Below are 21,688 nucleotides of genomic sequence, written 5' to 3' on the forward strand. Positions count from 1 at the left end.
GTACTACGAATGTGAGGCAGATTAACCAGTTTCCCACTTGTACTACGAATGTGATGCAGATTAACCAGTTTCCCACTTGTACTGCAAGTGTGATGAAGATTAACCAGTTTCCCACTTGTACTGCAAGTGTGATGAAGATTAACCAGTTTCCCACTTGTACTACGAGTGTGAGGCAGATTAACCAGTTTCCCACTTGTACTACGAATGTGATGCAGATTAACCAGTTTCCCACTTGTACTGCAAGTGTGATGAAGATTAACCAGTTTCCCACTTCTACTGCAAGTGTGAGGCTGATTAACCAGTTTCCCACTTGTACTACGAGTGTGAGGCAGATTAACCAGTTTCCCACTTGTACTACGAGTGTGAGGCAGATTAACCAGTTTCCCACTTGTACCACGAGTGTGAGGCAGATTAACCAGTTTCCCACTTGTACTACGAGTGTGAGGCAGATTAACCAGTTTCCCACTTGTACTACGAGTGTGAGGCTGATTAACCAGTTTCCCACTTGTACTACGAGTGTGAGGCAGATTAACCAGTTTCCCACTTGTACTACGAGTGTGAGGCAGATTAACCAGTTTCCCACTTGTACTACGAGTGTGAGGCAGATTAACCAGTTTCCCACTTGTACTACGAGTGTGAGGCTGACTAACCAGTTTCCCACTTGTACTGCAAGTGTGATGAAGATTAACCAGTTTCCCACTTGTACTACGAGTGTGAGGCAGATTAACCAGTTTCCCACTTGTACTACGAGTGTGAGGCTGATTAAGCAGTTTCCCACTTGTACTACGAGTGTGAGGCAGATTAACCAGTTTCCCACTTGTACTACGAGTGTGAGGCTGATTAAGCAGTTTCCCACTTGTACTACGAGTGTGAGGCAGATTAACCAGTTTCACACTTGTACTACGAGTGTGAGGCAGATTAACCAGTTTCCCACTTGTACTTCGAGTGTGCGGCAGATTAACCAGTTTCCCACTTGTACTACGAGTGTGAGGCAGATTAACCAGTTTCCCACTTGTACTACAAGTGCAGATTAACCAGTTTCCTACGAGTCTCCGGACACTGAGTATAATTTTAGAACACACTCGTATGCGTGCACAAGAAAATTATATTATTGTTAAATATATTTAACTACTCCTAATAACATTATTTTTTATTTATGTATCTATATATTTTTTTTAATTTTTAGGTGGGTACATACAAATTAAAATGTGTGTATTCGCAATTAGTTATATCTACTACTTTTCCATTGGAAACATTTGCTAATGTTGTTTGTACAAGGGTCAAGGCTGCAGGCCAAGAGCCCACACCACAAAATGTTAACATTTTATTTTGAATAGTTCAAAATAAAGTCTAACAAACTTCATGTTCTTGATTGAACTTAGTATGAGAGTGAGAGCGCAAAATAAACATGCATTTGGCACTTCTTGTGTAAATGAATCTCAACTTTATGTTCAGTTGTATCATTCCTAATGGTTGGAAAACGAAAAGTACAAATGTTTTGTGCAAATTGGTCAACGACTGGCTCCTTGATTTAGGGATACATAATTGTTTAAAGTCTATACAATACAAAAACACATATTTATCACCTCTGAACACAATTGTCTATTCTGTATTAATCTTTACTTTATTTATCAATGCTATCGATTATTTTCTAATCACCCAACTATATTATAAACTTATAACTTACCCTTTCCATTTTTTCTACCTTACAACTCCTGCGGTGATCTGTCTTTTTATTACTACTATCTGGCTGTTATTTACTTTACCGGTTTTGTTTTATATTAAGTGCTAAATTATGATATGAACTAAACTTGTCAATTTGACTGGTAGTCCAGTCAGTGGGGGATAAAAAAGGGCTCCACCTTGCAAAAGGTTAGGTAGTAGCGATTTTCACATATGTTGTTAAGATTGGGACTCTAAAGAAAAAAAAAAGTTTTCGACCTTCGGAGGGTCGAGCTCGATCCGCCATCTTGGATTGAAGGTGCCAAAATTTGTTTTTTTCAAAATAATTGTGAAGTGGTCGTTTTTACAACCAAATTGTTGAGGGCAAACTTAAAGACAACTAAATTACCTACATTTTTTGTAAAAAGTTTTTTTTTGTAAGTCTAATAGGTAACGAGTTACAGCGGTTGAAAGAAGAAAATTTTGACAAAAAATTGTAAAACTCCAGTTTTCTTGATAAATTTTGTACGAACATATTACACAATATCATTTTAACGTATTTCTACGTTACAATATACTTATATAGCATCATCCGTGTGCTCGATGACGTTGATTTGTTATAGTGGGATCCTAGTCTACAGCTGACTTGGCAACACTGATTGAGTCCTGGTTACAGGACGTTGCCTGGATGCTCGGTCACTCAGTGTGCTCGTGCGCAAAGGTACGAAATCATCATTTTATGGTGTTTTCGAACAACTTCCAGAAGGCGTGCAAATTGAAGGTAGCAAAATTAATGTTGTAGATGGAGGATATCTTTTACATAAAGTTGTATGGAATCGGAATGATTATTTTGGGTCAATTTGCGAGAAGTACGTTCACTATGTAAGAAATCACTATGGATCATATGCAGTCATTGTTTTCGATGGATATCCGCTTGATGATGGTGAAAAAAATACGAAAACCGCAGAAAGACTTCGCCGATCGAAGAAGCACATGTCTGCAGATGTTCTTTTCGATGAAACAATGCCAGTTCAAGTTTCACAAGAACGATTTTTAGCCAATGAAAATAACAAAGTCCGTCTAATTTCGATGCTTACAAAGCAATTTATACAGGATGATTTTACAGTTAAGCAGGCTGAAGAAGATGCTGATGAGTTGATTGTCAATACTGCGATTTCCTTGTGTTCATCATATGACGCTGTTTTCATTATTGGCGAAGACGTTGATCTCCTAGTTCTGCTGACAGCATGACAGCATTAGCACCACAAAAAAAAGTATATATCTTCGCAAACCCGGTAGAGGCAAAGCTTTTGAAAGATTGTATTCCGCGAATAGTGTGAAATACAAAGAGGCGGCTGAGAATATTCTGTTTCTTCATGCCTTTAGCGGCTGCGATACAACATCGTCCTTCTTCAACCAAGGAAAAAATAAATTTTGTTCGCTTGTGCAAAACGACACAAGACTCCATGCCATGATAAGAATCTTCAAACAACATGATGCAACACCAGAAGACATAGCAGTTGCAGGAACACGCTTTCTTGTTGCTTTATACGGGGGTGACATGGATAAGGAAACCTTGGAAGAAGTCCTCTACAAACGTTTCGCAAAGTCGACAACAAAAAGCAAATTCAATCTTGCCTCTTTGCCACTAACGAACGACGCTACACGGTACCATGCATTTAGAACGTACCATCAAGTCCAAAAATGGTATGGAATCCAAAAAAATCTAGAAAACTGGGCCTGGAAACGTGACATCAACGGGCTTGTTCCAGTAAGAATGACAAAGAAACCAGCACCCGAGACTTTATTAAAATTTATTTCATGCAATTGTAAAAAAGGATGCGGCGTTGCATGTGGCTGCAGGAAAGCTGGATTGAAGTGTTCTATTGTATGTGGGTGCTGTAATGGTCAAACATGCCGAAATTCGCCAGAGGTTCACATCGATGTTGAGGACGAAGAAGAAGAGATTTTGTCAATGGAAGCCCAAATATCACAGGCAATGAGTTAGATGATGACATTGATGACGAAGACTGTTATTAAGTAACATAATTTATAGTAACATAATTCACAGTAATGTAACATAATTTACTGTAGCATAACGCTAGTATATCTGTGGAGTTGACCTACTGGGGATACCACAATAAAAAAAATGCGCAATGTTCTCTACCTCATGGTGGTGTGGAAATGAGTTAACAAAATTATTATAATTATGTAATGAATAACCCGCAAAAATTACAAAGTTGGGAATTTCATCACTTTTTTGAAAAATATTCACATTTCCGCCACTGTAACTCGTTACCTATTAGACTTACAAAAAAAATTTTTTTACAAAAAATGTAGGTAATTTAGTTGTCTTTAAGTTTGCCCTCAACAATTTGGTTGTAAAAACGACCACTTCACAATTATTTAAAAAAAAAACAAATTTTGGCACCTTCAATCCAAGATGGCGGATCGAGCTCGACCCTCCCAAGGTCGAAAACTTTTTTTTTTCTTTAGAGTCCCAATCTTAACAACATATATCAAAATCGCTACTACCTAACCTTTTGCAAGGTAAAACTCCCCACTGACTGGACTATGGCCTAAAACAAGATCCATTCCTAGTTGGCTAGTCAAAGTTTCCGCATGTTTTATTGTATGATTTTTATGTGAAATAAATTATTATTTCTTTTCCGATTTTATGTCCGGGTTAAATCTTCCCCATAGGAAAAACTAAACCCTTCCACACACTTTTCCACAAATGATAATCTAGTCAATCAACATTATTCAAGTGCATTATATAAGCAAAATAAATACAAAACAATACAAGAACAACACGTCAACTCATATCAGAGGGTTCGGCTCCGTAGAACTCCTAACAGGGCCTATAAATCCTACTGATCCCTCGACATAAATATTTAAAAAAATCTTTCGTTATCCTACATGTATTTAATACGACTGATTTTTGCATTTTTATATATAATTTTTTTGATAGATCTAATACGCCTAAATTTTTAATGAGAGAGCTAGGTATAATGCCAGTAGCCGAAATAACAAATGGTAATATTTTTATAGTCTGAGAATGCCAAATTCGGAATTTTTTGTAGTCCTTTTCAAGATATACAATTCCATATAACATTATTTTGATGTATCTCATAAAGTTTAGCCAGCGTTAGCAGTGAAAGCGCCCGAAAATATTTTTTTTACGACTTGATTACAAAACATCGACTTTTCTCTACTTTCTATAAGTATAATATGCATGTATTATATATATAAACCCAAAGGAAGACATTCTCTAAATGATAGTGATAAATGAAAATTTTATCAAAATCCGTGGCGTGGTTTAAAAGAACTAAGCCCACAAACAGACAGACGCGGATAGCGACTTTATTTTAAACTACTCGTATTTGGAGATTTATTATCAGTAATAGGCAATACGAAAATCTTAGCGGGACACTGCAATATTGACGGCCAAAACCTTTCCCGGCAAGATTATCAGTAATAGGCAATAATAATTTATTTTGTTCATTTAATTTACTAGCACTAGAATTTAAATAGAATGATTCCAGAACCATACGCTCTATATTACCACTGTGTGGGTATTTATAGGTAGCTACCTATTGTCAGAAATAATAAATTCTATTCGAAAATCGCGCGAACGAATCACCCTATGTTCACGGGGCACCCCGCCCACCCCTGTCGTGATTGGTTTATTTATGCCCCTGTCAAAATGACGTTTGCCATCGTAAAATCGCCCCTAAAAAATTTCAACGCCGTGAAATACATGATTTAAATTGAAATAAATTGTAACTTGAATTCCCGCCAATTTCCTGAAAATAATGCTTCTCAGTAAAAGAAAGCCTTATCAACGCTGATAATGCGCGATGTTTGAATAACTTTACATAAATAATAAATACACAGGTAACTCGCCTGAACGCCTCTGCAAAAAGTACTTAATATATACAGAAGTATGAGTTGTGGTCGTTATACAATGATAATAATGTCAGTGTGATAACATTTCAGTCTTCTAACTTTAATTTATAAGCAAACAGTATTAGTTTACGAACGACAAAGGCCTGCGCGGGATACAACATTTTCAATGAATCTAGTAGAATCTTCACAACGCGCGTGTCAGCCAAGTGGGATGGATGCCGCTCGCTTGCCGGCAATGGGGGATGACGTTTATATACCAATCCATATCCATGAAAATGACGTTTATGAAGGCGCCTCGAAAATAATCAAAGTACTAAGACCAAATTGGAAACTCGAAAATGTGATATACAAGGTTAGATTAATTTTGAATGATCAGATATTTTATTAATAATATAAAATCCAGTAAGAATCTATGTATGGCATGTGTCAATATTTGTCGTAAACGTCAAAAAATAATTCGCCCGTTTTTTTACAGATTTTTACAGATGGGATAACGAATAAGCTAGTCGGTTGTTTCTCTAAATTCAAAGATGAAATAGATTCGAAAGACGTGGTTTTGGTGAGAATCTACGGAAATAAAACAGATCTGCTTATCGACAGAAAAGCTGAGTTGAGGTATTTATAATATTATTCAATTTATTTTTATATTCAGTTTTAAAATGTTTTACTTATTTGGTAATTATTTCCCTAACCGCCTCACGTTTAGGCACATATTATAGAAATTACACTTTGTTTCAACAATTACAACTATTCAAGCACAAAATAGGTTAATAGTTTGGTTTAATTAAGAAATTTATGCATATTGCAACGAATCTCTCGTGAGTGTCACTCCATACAAAGTTCAAAATGGCAGCAAAAGATTGGTCTTTTATAAGGTAAATTTTTAATTTTGATTGAATTTTAATGCATCTTTTACAATTTTACTTTAGTAAATAAATTGAAACGAAGTGTAATTTACATAACTGTGCCAATTACAAGTGCGGCGGTTATGGAAATATTTACCGGAATACGCCTCTGATGAAACTAATCTAAAATCTTCTAATCTCGCCTTACCTATTAGATTTTTATGTACAATTTCAACACCGGTATAGTTAAACTGGGCATGAAGCCGGTTTACGTATATCTACGCCATATAAGTAAAAAATTTAACTATTTCGACCTATCTTGCCGTTTAATATTTACACTGCGTTTGTAAGGACGCATATAAACATGCGAGTTGAACTGCTGAGCTGAACAAAGACTCATGGGAAAGGAATGAAGAGACCGTAAATGGCACGAAACGCCACTTGCAGTTGCTTCGTTCCTTTCCTGTAATTCGTGGCCTGGCTCACGCGTTTTTTCATGTCCACACGCAGCATAAGACAGATCAGTTTCTCCATATTTAAATTTAAAAGTACGATTCTTAAAAATATCTTGCAATTATTGATTTATTAATACTATTTAAATGTATGAATTACAGAAATATAAAACTACTCCACAAAGTGGGATTAGCGCCGAGCCTGTATGCCGTATTTGAGAATGGCTTGGCCTATCAATACGTGTCAGGAGTGACATTGTCTGTAGATAGTGTCCTTCTGCCAGAAGTATGGAAGCTGGTCGCGAGACAGATGGCCTTAATGCATAAAGTTCAACAAGATGACGAGGTAAGAATATGCTATATTTGTGGTAATTTATTTATTTACAATATGTTATTTGAATAGGGTCTGCACAGCTCCTATTAAGTATTAATCAAAAGCCTATCCGTGAGCTATCTCTTATGCTGCACCTGATTCCTTTGGCAGTAATCTAGTTCCTCTACATAATAAATTTCACAAGGGTTCTCATTTGGGGTTTTGCAATATCTCCTGGCTCCACAAAGTGGTTCCCCGGCGTATTTTGAAAGTATACAAGGCCAAAACACATCCACAGTGTACTAGCACTGTTTGGTTTCGGAAGTATAAAAAAATAAATTCTTCAGAAAGTATACGTGATTTTTGCTAATCGCATAAACTTCCTACCCTCGATTAGTGCGTGCATATTTTGAACGTATTCAAGGACAAAACGCATCCATGGTGTAGATACTAACGCTGTACGGTTTCAAAAGTATTAATGAATAAATTCTTTGGAAAGTATACTCTCTGAGTTTCAACACTGTATACTTTCAAAATATTATCCTGTATTAAGTGTGTTAATCACTTTCTTATTAATACACTATTATATAAATTAAATATAAAAATCCTAAGAACCTTTTTTAATATTAAATAAAAAAGGGTTTTTATGTTGAGTTTTTTTCACTTTAGCTAGATATTATTCAATCACTTTATTAAATATTTAAAAAATACAAACTCTACTCAGTATATAAATATCGTAAAATTTCATAAACGTAATGGGTATATTTATTTACTGACTTAATTTACAGATGTCATAAATCTGTTACCTAGTGTATCTGAGAGATTATATGAGTTCTCTAACAGTACAATTGCACTCTGATTCTCTCAACTAAGATATCTAAAGCTCTTCCAATTAACAATAAATATTTCAATTATTTTTATAAGCAATAATTATTAGCCTGAAACACTCATCCACATTGAAAAATCTCCTGATAAAAGATACATGACGCTAACAGGACTGTACCGGACAGCAGGCGGATGGACATAATCATTAAAATAATTAAGGAAATGAATATTTACTGTTATCATGCGATTAACGATGTCTAATCCCCTTTGAAGCTTATCACAGGACACGTATCATGTTTCAAATGGGATTTAACCGTAGTAATTAAAATTTAGTTATTTTTTTATTGGTTCCTTAATGCTCTCATGCATCCTGTTTAGAGATAAGAATATTTTATGTACATTAACATGTGTTCAATTCGAACTCAATAAATATGCAAACAACTGCCACAATCAGTCAGTTGTCCGACGACATTCGCAAGTTGTGTTTCTTTGAAAATCCTTACCCAAGGTACCCCCGAGAGGAAACCGGCATTTACAGTCGATGTCACTGGCGTAGGTGTCCAGTACATTTATGGTCCTTCGAGCCGGATTTTCCTCAGATATCAAGAAACATGACACCGTCACTGCGCTCCTGGAAAGGCGCAGAAGCACCTACTTCCAGGAGAGGATTAGTGCCGGCACCCGAAGACAGCGGCAACTCACGCTCTTCTTGGGAAACAGTTAGAGTACTACAGGAGGAGAATTGGCGCTTACAACGCCAAATAGAAGAGGGTTGGCGCTTACAACGTCAACTAGAAGAAGATGGGGGCCCACAGCGTCTACAAGAAGAGGAGACTGCACGGTATTTGGATGCACTGTTTGCAGATTTCCAGGGTGGCTGGAAGTCCATCCTCACAATATTGGCTGAGGATAACCTGCAGACTTTGTTCTCACCTCAGCAGATTACGCCAGATGGATCCACGGCTGTGATGGACATTCCACAGTTACCGTCATCTTCTGAGCAGATGCTTCATAAAAATGAAGAAAATGAAAATGCACACGGTGCAACTCGTCAGGGTGGCTGGAAGTCCACCCTCACACTACTACCTGAGGATATACCGGAGACACCGTTCCCGCCTCAGGATCTGCCAGAGGATTCCACGGCTGTGATAGAAAAGCCACAGTTACCGTTAACTCCTGTGCGGCTGCTTCATAAAAATGAAGAAAATGAAAATGCACACGGTGCAACTCGTCAGGGTGGCTGGAAGTCCACCCTTACACTACTGCCTGAGGATATACCGGAGACACCGTTCTCGCCTCAGGATCCGCCAGAAGATTCCACGGCTGTGATAGAAAAACCACAGCTACCGTTAACCCCTGAGCGGCATCTTCATAAAAATGAAGAAAATGAAAATGCACACGGTGCAACTCGTCAGGGTGGCTGGAAGTCCACCCTCACACTACTGTCTGAGGAGATACCGGAGACATTTTTCTCGCCTCAGGATCCGCCAGAGGATTCCAGGGCTGTGATAGAAAAGCCACAGCTACCGTTAACCCCTGTGCGGCAGCTTCATAAAAATGAAGAAAATGAAAATGCACACGGTGCAACTCGTCAGGGTGGCTGGAAGTCCACCCTCGCACTACTGCCTGAGGACATACCGGAGACAACCTTTGTGCGGCAGCTTCATAAAAATGAAGAATATTATGAAACATTGTCGCTAAATAATGTTAGTGAAAAGAAACGACTCGCAAGGAAAGGGGTCGACAACCAGGCACATAATATGGCGCTGATGGAAAGTGAAATTAATGATGCCGCATTATCATCCGGAGGCGTATGGAGCCCCGGAAACACCATTCACGAGGACGATTCAAGATTTGTAAAAATAGTGAAAATTGTGACATCTTTGAAAATTGTGAAATTTATAAATCTGCCGAGTGATACTTATCAGCAAATTAATCCATGTGAAATCGGAACACTAGCGGCACAAGAAGTGTATCCACTAAAAATATTTATAGAACGAGATAATAGAGATGTCTTTGTTCCGCAAGAAAAAAGTGAACAAACTGTTTATGTTAAGCCTATAATGGCGCCCGAAGACACAAGCCAGGAAAAAATAAACAATAATAACATGATTGCGCACGCGGCAGTTGTGCCTACAATAAGTTTTGAAGAAGATGTTGAAGAAATCTTCCAATATAAACAATGGAGAAAGTCAACTTGGTTCCTAGATACCGGACAAAGAATCGCGATTGCAGCGTAATTGAAATAAAGATTGGAATAAATAATAAGGAACCAGATAAGGTTCAGATAAACCCAATAAGAAGAGTCATATGAGTTTTAATAACAATAACACTGACTCAGTAATAACAATAACACTGACGAACTTGAACTTCAAATGAAAGAATTGTTTATTATAAACAAATACCTCACATGTAAACACTTGACATGTGGGTCACATAACCGAAGGCCGCCCTTTACTTAACAGGCGATTCGTTCATTCATTCTGCTGAAATATGAAAGCTGATTACTTTAACGATCACTTCATGCCGTCAAAAGATACGGATTTTTAATTGAAATTGAAGACAACATAGCAGGAATATCTACACTTGGAAGATACCAACACAACTGCTGTGAAAACCATTGTTCTTCACACCTTAAGAAGATACCTTGCTGTCCGAGGAAACTATTTGGTGAAAAATACTTTTTCACGTCGGGAGTGTACCGGACAGCAGGCGGATGGACATAATCATTAAAATAATTAAGGAAATGAATATTTACTGTTATCATGCGATTAACGATGTCTAATCCCCTTTGAAGCTTATCACAGGACACGTATCATGTTTCAAATGGGATTTAACCGTAGTAATTAAAATTTAGTTATTTTTTTATTGGTTCCTTAATGCTCTCATGCATCCTGTTTAGAGATAAGAATATTTTATGTACATTAACATGTGTTCAATTCGAACTCAATAAATATGCAAACAACTGCCACAATCAGTCAGTTGTCCGACGACATTCGCAAGTTGTGTTTCTTTGAAAATCCTTACCCAAGGTACCCCCGAGAGGAAACCGGCATTTACAGTCGATGTCACTGGCGTAGGTGTCCAGTACAAGGACTATCTATTGTATCTTTTATCAGGAGATTTTTCAATGTGGATGAGTGTTTCAGGCTAATAATTATTGCTTATAAAAATAATTGTTACCCTTTGTGCTATGCATAAAAAATCTTGTCTTAAACATTAGTTTACCAAAAAAATAATAATAAATATTTCAATCGAGAATAATTAATAATTGGTCTTTCCTGTTTTGCTTTTTGATTCATGCCAATTTAAAGAAAGTATTGTAAAGGTTGCCACAGAAACACGTAGAAGTTTAAAAAAAACACCATCGCAAGCCTGTCAATGATGACGTTTTTTATTGGTCAATAGAAAAATCACTGCCTAAACACTTGCACAAGAAATTAATTTTTGTTTTTCATTCTCCGCAATGTAATGTACTATACGCATTGTTAGCTTTTCCAATTGACTCCTGTTAACCTTGATTATTGATTGCACGGATAGTTAACTGCCAATATTATTTTTCATTGGTGCCTCTTAGTCTCAATTGAAGGACTACTGAAACTTTAATTGATTTTAAAACAGTGTTGAAGAACAATATACACATACATATTATACAGTATTAACTTCATAAATGCAAAGGGACACCATTTTGGGTACCTTTATAGCAGTCATAGGTGCATGCTAGTTCTAATTTCACTTTTCAGTCCAGATTTCTTACAGCCTTACTTTCTTTGTGGGCAAATTTTAAACTGATTAATTATTTTTAGGTTTTTTTTTATAATTTCAGTAAAATTATTAAATTTACAAAAAAAAAAAACAGTAATATGCAGGGTGTTAAGGACATACTTGGCTTACTTTCGCCTCGGTGATTCCTGACATTATTTTGAGTAAAAAAGGGTTTTTGACCGCCTAGGTGGTCTAGGGGAAAGGCTCTCGCATAGCCAGCTGCAGGTCGTGGGTTCAAATTCCTGTGTGCACAAGTAAATTTTATTTGATTAATTTGTGTTATTTGATAATTTGCTCATTTAAAATAATATATAGTATATTCGCGGCACATTCCAGAGTGGAAAATACTCTCAGTATCATTCATCATTAAAAAGTTTCTTGAAATGGCTTTAGCCGTGTTTGGTGACCAGATCTGAATAGCCAGGTACTTCCCCATCTCCTTCACTTCCCCACGGAAGAATAAGTTATGAGCGGTTAATAGACTGAGTAACCAGTGACAACATTTGAAACAATTTTTTTTAATTGTTTTTGAAAAAAAAATCAAAAAAGTCCTCATAGAACAAAATTTCATTTTACATTTTTTGAACCACTAGAACAACATTTTATTAAAGTAAATCAAGAACACCCGTATAAAAGAAAAACTTTAAATTAAAATGTAATTCTACAAATTAAACTTGATAATAATAAATAAATGATTTTTAATTTGAATAGAATTTGTTAATTGTTAAATTAAATATTCGATCCATGGACAAATGAAGTGCATAATAATATTTATCGCTTAAATGACATTTGATTATTTGTTATAATTTTTTAATTTTTTTGTAATTTTTATAATTTTTGTAAAAATTTGTAAAATAAATAAAAATTAATTGCCAATATTTCCAATGTCGAATGAGCAGGTGACAGGAGCACATATTTCCCATGCTGTAACCAATTTGCGAGATGTTTTCTATGGCCTAGCCTACATTACAGCTGACGATATCAAAAACACAATTTCTTCTTTAAAATCAAATATTTCTTCAGGGGAGGACACAATCTCAACCAACGCAATAAAATATCTCTGTAAAGAACTTATCGAACCACTTACATACTTAGTCAACATGTCTATAACGAATAGCATATTCCCTACAGCCCTCAAAAAAGCGATTGTTATACCAATATTTAAACAAGGATGTAAAAATGACATAAACAATTACCGACCAATAAGCCTACTAAATACATTTTCAAAAATATTGGAAAGAATACTAAAAAAACAACTCTTATCCTACTTAGAAGACAATAAAAAATTATCAAAAACTCAGTATGGATTTAGGGAGAACTTAAGTACTAGTGACGCCATAGAAAAAATTACCGATATGATCACTAAAAGTTTAGACAGTGGAGAAAAAACTTTGGCAATCTTCATAGACTTACAAAAGGCTTTTGACACAATAGATCACAAAATACTTTTTTCAAAACTTTCAAAAATTGGTATGTCATGTACAACACTAAACTTACTAAAAAGCTATATGACGGAGTGTACACAGAGCGTCCAAATTAATAAGAGAAAAAGCAAACCTCTCCTAATCAACCATGGAGTACCACAAGGAAGCGTACTAGGTCCGATATTATTTTTAATATACATTAATGATATCTGTAACCTAGAAACAAGAGGAAAAATCATTAGTTTTGCTGATGACACAGTAATTTTATTTAAAGAAAAAGATTGGATAAATACCTACAAAGAAGCTGAACACGGACTTGGTCTCCTGCAAAACTGGCTTAAAAGAAACTCCCTGACGCTTAATGTCAATAAAACAAAATATCTGACATTTTCTAAAACAGCCAGAGGGCAGCCGTCAGAGGACCTTAATCTCAAATTACATTCATGCCAAGGAATTTATCAAAAAAATCAAGGCTTATCATGCCTCTGTCCCACTATAGCACACTCCAAAAGCATCAAATATCTTGGAATTGAAATTGATGATAATCTCCGTTGGAACTCACATATAGATGTAATTACAAAAAAACTAACCAGGTACATATACTTCTTTAGAAACATTCACAATATCCTCAATATAAACGATATTAAAAAAGTATACTATGCTTTGTGTCAATCACAAATAGAGTACGGAATAACTGGATGGGGGTCTGCCTTGAGCACTCACACAGAGCGGCTCAATATAGCACAAAAAAGAGTATTAAAGACTATACTGAAAGTTCCGCTTAGAACTCCGACAGAAGAAATATTCAAAAACTTCAATGTTTACAATGTACAGAAACTATATTCAAAAAATATTTTATTTAAACTGAAAAAAAACATATCCGAATACTCCACTGCCCAACATAAATACACAACCAGGGCAAAAAGCGAAAATATCCTGATTACTCCCAGTTTGAACACATCCTTTGGACAGAGAAATAATAAATTCCATGCTATAAAATTGTTCAATGCTCTACCAAATGAAACCAAAAAAATAAACGAAATGAGTATATTTAAAACAAAAGTCAAAACATGGCTTAGAGATCAAAGTAATAATCAACTTACAAACATTATGAAGACAATGTAAAGACAATTCAAAACTAAATACAAAAATTTAAGAAAAACTACAGGCCGCCTCAGAACAGGAAACCCTAGTGAGGAGGACTGTGAAAAAAATACAAAAAATATACTTATATTATACTTTAAACCTACATAATGTACAAATTTTGCTATTGATATTAATAAAAAAAATAAAAAATAAATAAAAAAACATATCGACATGCGCCGCTCCTCACTCAAGCGGCATGAAGTGTCATGCCGATATATCAGCATACCGCACCTAAATGGTTAATATGTTTTTGATACTGTCATAAAATGGACTAATCGTGGTGCTAAATATTTTCTTTGTTTCAGATATCGTTTAAACCTATTTTGTGGTCAAAGGCTGAGAAGTTTTTAAACCTTGTACCTGAAAAGTATACCAATTCCGCTCAACAGATTAGGTAAGTTCTTCAAAAAAAATTTAGTCAGCTATCTTTATTTAACTTCTATGGTAAAAATGACAGATAGTTTGTTAACTTATTTTTTTTATCAAATGCATCAGCCTTTTATGTACAAGCAATTCGTTACCAATTACCAATTTGTTCACCTTTAATATTTTTTTTACCTAGTCTGTTTTTAAAGATCTTTTGTTAACTTTTCTTAAATCATTTAATTCTTTTCATGACCAACAGATACGAAGAAATGATCCAGCCTCTGTGTGAATTACGCTCAGAATGTCAGCAGCTGAAATCTCACCTCATCACACTAGGAAGCCCCATCGTATTTTCCCACAATGACCTCTTGCTGGGAAATGTTATTTACAATGAGAAGAAGCAACGGGTTACTTTCATCGATTACGAGTACGCAGATTACAATTACCAAGCTTTCGATATTGGAAATCATTTTGCAGAATTCGTAGGTAAGTTGTACCCGTCCCATTATTGATGGCGTTAATATAAATACATTAAAGAAACTGTTAAAAACTATCTACAAATCGAGCGATCTAACATACATCACTGATGTTGTAATCATTGAAGAGTCTCGTCCGCTTCACACATGCCAGTCTCCTATTGTACCCCTGCAGTGTCTTATGGCTGTGGCAACTCAATTCATCCAAATGTTTAAAAGCACTAAGGACGGGTTGTGTCGAAGAATTTGAACAATTCATCAAATTTCAACATTAATTTCCAAGTTCTGTGAAAGATTTTTTCAATTTCTGTTTTATTTCAGTTCTATCGAGCAACTAGCCTATAATGATATAATAACAGAACTTGAATAGGACTTTCACAGCACCTGAAAATGAACGTTGAAATTTGATGAATTGTTCGAATTCTCCGAAACAACCCGTCCTAAGTGTTTTAGTGTTTTTTTTCTATAAAATCCTAAAAACACATTTATAAAGCATTGTAAAATAGCATTATCAGAGTAATGATTAGATTTAACGTACCAATAACACGACAATAGCGCATTAAACAACAGAAAATTGCTTAACTTAAATTTTATGTACTTTTATCATAACTGTAAATAGTAATCTGTGACCATTATTATTAATAACAAAAATATTACATGCGTATGTAGTTCAAATTATTTTGATAAAATAAATCATTTCATAACATTTCGTCATACGTATTATTTTATTTTTCCGTAACTAGATTGTACTATTTTGTATATTTTGAAATGTCACGAGTAATCACTGAAAGTTGAGAAAATATTCAAAGTGTATATTCAAATAAAAAATTGCGGAGATGTAGTTATTTATATTCTAATAGCAGGAAAATATTCTAATTTATTAATAATTTTAAAAAGGAAAAACATTAGTATATCCGGGTTATGAATAACCTGACAATATTTCGATTCCTCCTACTACTTAAATTATAAGTGGAAAATGTTGCTTGTGCAATAATGGAGGTCTTAGCAAGCAGAGGAATCGAACCTAACACATTTGTCAACTCAACTACTAACCTATGTATGTAATTATAAGAATTCAAACAATTCATTAAATATCAACATTCATTTTTGGGTTCTGTGAAAGTCCTATTCAAGTTCTGTTATTATATCATTATAAGCCAGTTACTTGACAGAACTGAAATAATAACAGAACTCGAAAAGATCTTTCACAGAACTTGAAAAATAACCTTGAAATTTGAAGAATTATTCAAATTCTCTGAAACAACCCGTCCTTAGTATTATATAGTTCCTTCTTTGGCTGTCTGCAAAGATAAGTTTGTCTGAAGGAGGATGAACTACAGTTAAACTAGGATGCTTGGATTTGTTCTTCGTAATGCGAGATCATTTACTAATGGAATTGCAATACGGAGAACATATGAAGCACTTGTCCGCAACATCCTGGAATACAGCTCCATTATTTGGGCCCCTTCTGAACAAAACCATATCTTAGAAATAGAAAAAGTACAAAAAAGGTTTATGCGTTACCTGTATATGAGGGAATATACATACTATCCATTCCTGTATCCATCCTTGTTCTTAACAGGAATGCTCGATTTCAATACATTAGAAGTCCGCAGAAAAATATTTTTAGGCAAACACTTTTTTAAGTTAATCTCTGGTACAATACACAATCCGCCTATGTTGAAAGAGGTTAACTTTTATGTCCCTAATAATTATACTCGAGGGAGATCCCATGCACTCTTATATGCTTCGAAAGCGAGGACTTCTGCCTATCAGAACGCGCCAATAAACAGAGCGACTCAACTGCTTAACGATTCTGCATTAGCCATCGACATTTTCAATGTCACCTACAGACAATTGAGTAACTATCTTATAACACATGTGACAAAATAGTAAAACTGCCTGTGTAAACCTTTTAATATGTAATCTTCTCCATGATATATTGGTGTATAACCGTTTCATGGAGAACATGAAAAAATAAATAAATATGAATGGACGTAGGTTATAGGCATAGATAATAGAAACAAGGGAGGTGGACGTGTTAACACGAAACCGCATGCCTAAATGTGTTGCCAACGTCGCTCACCCATACCAGTACTGCTCGTTTCTATACTACAGCAGTGCCCCACATTTATTCTACCTACACATCAAATGCATAGCTTTCATTGCTTTGATAGTCAATGAAGTTTGGCCATAGCTCGGCGACAGTTGACAAGCTTTCACGTTATATACATTCTTTGTTCTGTTTTGTTATTTGTAGGTTTATCAGACATTGATTATTCCCGCTACCCTTCAAGAGAATTTCAATTATCCTGGCTGGCCGAGTACTTGGATGCTTATCTGGACCGCGAGGCCACTTCGCAGGAATTAGAAACACTGCATGACCAAGTCAACCAGTTTGTGCTGGCCTCACACTTCTTCTGGGGGATATGGGCTCTTATACAAGCCGAATACTCAAACATTGATTTTGATTTCCTCGAGTAAGTATAATTTTAATTACGAACAAAGTGCACAAATACTTATTATTTAAAAATTCAAATAAAAACACATACCAGATATGTACTACGGAATCTGTCTTGTTTTACTTAGAAAAATAAAGACACATTTTAAAGTCTAATTAAAAATGCAAGCCAGATAAGTGTACAAATAATAAATACCAGTACAGTGGTGCCTCACACAACGAACTTAATTCGTTCCAGGAGCAAGTTCGTTATGCGAAAAGTTCGTTATGTGAAACGCGTTTTCCCATAACAATACATGTTAAAAAAAATAATTCGTTCTGTAGCATAAAATATGGTAAGATGACATAAAAAAAAGATAAATTTTTTGTTATTATTTTTATTTAGATACATCTAAAAACATAATGAAAAAAACACACATTTTTTAATTTTAAGAAATAATCGAATCTTGCACATCTTCATCCATTTTCCGCCGATGGTGCAGTGAAAAACCTGTCCAAAGTCGTTTGTTTCTCTCTTTTCTTCAACATCTGCCGGAAATAACGGACAAGAGTATCGGAGTACAGGTCGTTGATCCTGTTTGCTTCAGCGGAATCCGGATAGTGGGCATTGGTAAACTCCTGAACTGCTTTCCATTTGACCAGGATGTTCTTGATGTCAGCAGTTGGAATTGGTTGATTGTTTGATTGTTGCTCATATCATATATCATATAAAAAAATGTTGAGTTTATCTTAAAAGGACGACTGCCGTGATACGTGTGCGATTTAATTCGTAATGAAGAACGATTGCTGCGATACGTGCGTAAGTTAAGCGTACTACGCAGTGACTAACGAGTCTAACGACTGCCTGCGCGGGAGGATGCAATTAATCGGCAGTGATCGTAGAAGATCGGGCGACTTCGTTGTGTGAAGCGAAGTTCGTTGTGTGAAGCGAAGTTCGTTGTATGAATCGTGAAATGAACGAAAAGGAAGTTCGTTGTGTGCAGCATTCGCTGTGCGAGGCGTTCGTTGTGTGAGGCACCACTGTATATAAATAAAAAGACAGATGTAAAATAAACGACTTAACTATTTTATTCAAAACTCTATATTCGACTGTTGCGAACTTCTGAAACTCATAAACTCACGAATACCTACAATAACAACACCACAAAATACACTATTCCACTGCAACACACATAAGCGCAATTACATTGCGAACTCCCCAATACAACGGTTTCACACTATGGGAAACCAATACTTAGGTGATGTCGATATAATTATTTAATATTAACTTTGCGAATTTTGTGGATCACGTAAAAGACTTAATTTCAACACTATTCCTAAATGCAAGTTGTATTTTTGTAAACCAGTTAAATCGCTGTATTTTTTAATTTTTGTTCTTGTTCTTTTTAATTTTGTTTCCTGCATATATTATTTTTTAATGTAATTTTATTTTTATTATTTCTTTCTCATATTTCAAAATTGTCTGTCATCAAAATTGTACCACCTACATGTAAAAGCCCTCTGGGCGTTAAATAAATAAATAAAAAAAAAAAATTAAAAAAATTAAAGAAATATTTTAATATATTTTGAAAAGTTATCAAGGTCTGCAATTATTCAGTTATTTTAGCATGTTTTATTTGATTTAAACTCTTTATCTTTAAAATACTATACCAGAATGATAAATAAATTGACATTATTATCTCAACTGTATTTTTATCTTTCGCAGATACGCCGCTATAAGATTCAAGGAGTATTACAACAAGAAGGACAATTTGTTTTCTTTAAATAACAAATCGAGTTGATGTTTGCTTCATCAAGGGTGTATATAGGAAAAATTTTGATAAAATATATTAAATTGTATCATCACGTAAAATTTTCAAAATTTTAAGAAATGACTGAAAAGTTTTATCTTAATACTAAATTATAAAATTTGACTAAAATAAACTAACAATAATGTGACTTACGCTTCGGTTTTTTATATTGGATAATAATATTATCATAAAAATGGTGTGTATATAATTATATTAAATTCAGATTGTTTTTAAATTCAAATCATATCACTGTGAATATTATTACGTACGGATTCTTGTTTTGCATTTAATGCTTGCTTATAAATACAGTCGTAATTATAATTGGTCATTGAAAACTCTTAGTTTTCAATGGTATTTGATTACTTAAAAAATTATATATTATGTTGTTTTATGATCTATGAGTAACAATTTATTAACCCGGAGGCTGCCGTGCGCATCTATGTTTGATTCAAGATTCCGGGCCCTCGCTGCCGCGCGCAATCATGCGTGATTTTAATTTCATCTTGTGATATCTCGAAACTTTCTGTATAGATGGCGCAAAACTCGGGCTTAAAAAATAATTTGAACCTTTATCTAGCGACATCTCTACACAGATTTGACAAATGATTTTGTTTATATTATGAAAGACCTCGTCAAACTGGAGACTACAATATTTCCCCTCTCAGTGTTTGAATTCCCCGCGCGCGCGTAGTTGTGTTAGTGAATCACGTGGTTCCTTCTTATCTCGACGGTTCGCGAGTACTTAGAATCTGCAACGAATCGTGGTTCTAACGTTATTATTTTAACAAATTGTTTTTATTAACTACTCATATTTTTAGTGCAAATAAGTTTTGTGTTAATCAACATGTTTTGTTATTTTAAATGAAATAAGTTGTTATATCCGCCTTTCGAGTGAAAAAATAATCATATACATTTTATTTTAATTATCTGTGTTTAGAAACTAATTATTGTGTTAATTTGTCGTTTTGCCTAATATTTTTTTTGTGTAACCCTCTATCATGGCTCGACGCGACTTGTCTGATGACCAAATAAGGGAATATTGTCTCTATCTTATATCTGTTAAATTCTTTTATTTTACACAACAGCATAAAAAATTCAGGTATGAGCTTCTCCGATTATCAGTTATGTGTGATAAGACAATTAATCGCAAAACACCTCAAAAATACTCAACTCGACTCTACTCCTCATTCGTCTCATCATGACACACCATTACGTCTGAGCCAATACCGGCAACATCAAAACAATCCAAGCCATACAGAGCCGGCCATGTTTGTGCGAATACAAAACTTAAACAAAGCCGTAGAAAAATGGCTCGATATGTGTTCCCAGTGTAATGTGGCATTGTGTATTCATTCCTATTTTAAGTCTACCATTCGAATAAAAACTATAAACATAAATAATGCGATAAGAAACTGTAAATAAAAGTTGAATAAATAATGAAGTTTTAAACAATAATATTATTACAAGTGAATCGTGAAAAATGGTGAGCCGTTGCAGAGGTCCCGCTTCAGAGACGTGACTACTGATATTACTATAGTAGGTCTGTATGTGTTGGTGAGATTACTGATTTGATAATGGCGGCGGGTCGAAGTTTGTTGATGTTTCATAGATAGTTTTTATTCGTCAAATAATGCATCAATTTATAAAGATATCTTGCTTGGACTTTTCAAGAGTGTAACGTAAACAAGTTTTTTTTTGTTTTGGTAATAATTTACAATCTCTAAGTGCTGAGGATAATAAATAATGACGCAATATAAAAAATTCTAAAAACCCTTGGCGTGAGAGTATTATCTTGTGTTTACATTCGGGCAGCAAAAGGGTTAATGATATTGTGTTATACGTATTCTGTTCAAAACAAACACAATTCAATGAAGATTAAGTATATAAAAACCAGCTCCAAACTGGTGCTCTACTGAATTAATGGGTGTTCGCCCAGAGCCAAGAAAATATTGACCGCTCTAGTTAGTAAATTTTTTTATTACAGTTTATTTAAAATTTTTAAGATTATTTTTAATAATATGTAAATAATTTACAACACTGCGTATGTGAAGCTCGGTAACACTGCAGACTACTTTCCTCAACCCTATTTGGATTCTAGAACAATTCATTCTTTTCTATACAAACAACGATAATTTGATAAGATTTTTTCTTGTGGTATAGAGTGAAGCTGGAGTAGGTATTTTGATTTTAAATCGGATCAATTACATTATTTTCCTGCACCAAATCCCTTAAACTAACTGTGGCATTAGATCTA

At 34.8% G+C, this 21,688-nt stretch overlaps 1 protein-coding gene across 1 annotated transcript; it reads left to right on the top strand.

Moving 5' to 3' along the window:
* The first annotated feature begins 5,705 nt into the window (after positions 1–5,705).
* On the top strand, positions 5,706–19,844 carry eas (ethanolamine kinase 1). The gene is made up of 7 exons (XM_089632123.1): positions 5,706–5,923; positions 6,047–6,186; positions 7,031–7,214; positions 14,647–14,735; positions 14,967–15,193; positions 17,444–17,663; positions 19,350–19,844. The coding sequence occupies exons 1-7, from the start codon at positions 5,738–5,740 to the stop codon at positions 19,423–19,425; spliced, it is 1,122 nt and encodes a 373-aa protein (XP_089488249.1). The 5' UTR covers positions 5,706–5,737; the 3' UTR covers positions 19,426–19,844.
* The last annotated feature ends 1,844 nt before the right edge of the window (positions 19,845–21,688 follow it).

Source organism: Hesperophylax consimilis, chromosome 5, assembly GCF_061612785.1.
Source record: "Hesperophylax consimilis isolate HC1 chromosome 5, BYU_Hcon_1.0, whole genome shotgun sequence".
NCBI lineage: Eukaryota > Metazoa > Arthropoda > Insecta > Trichoptera > Limnephilidae > Hesperophylax > Hesperophylax consimilis.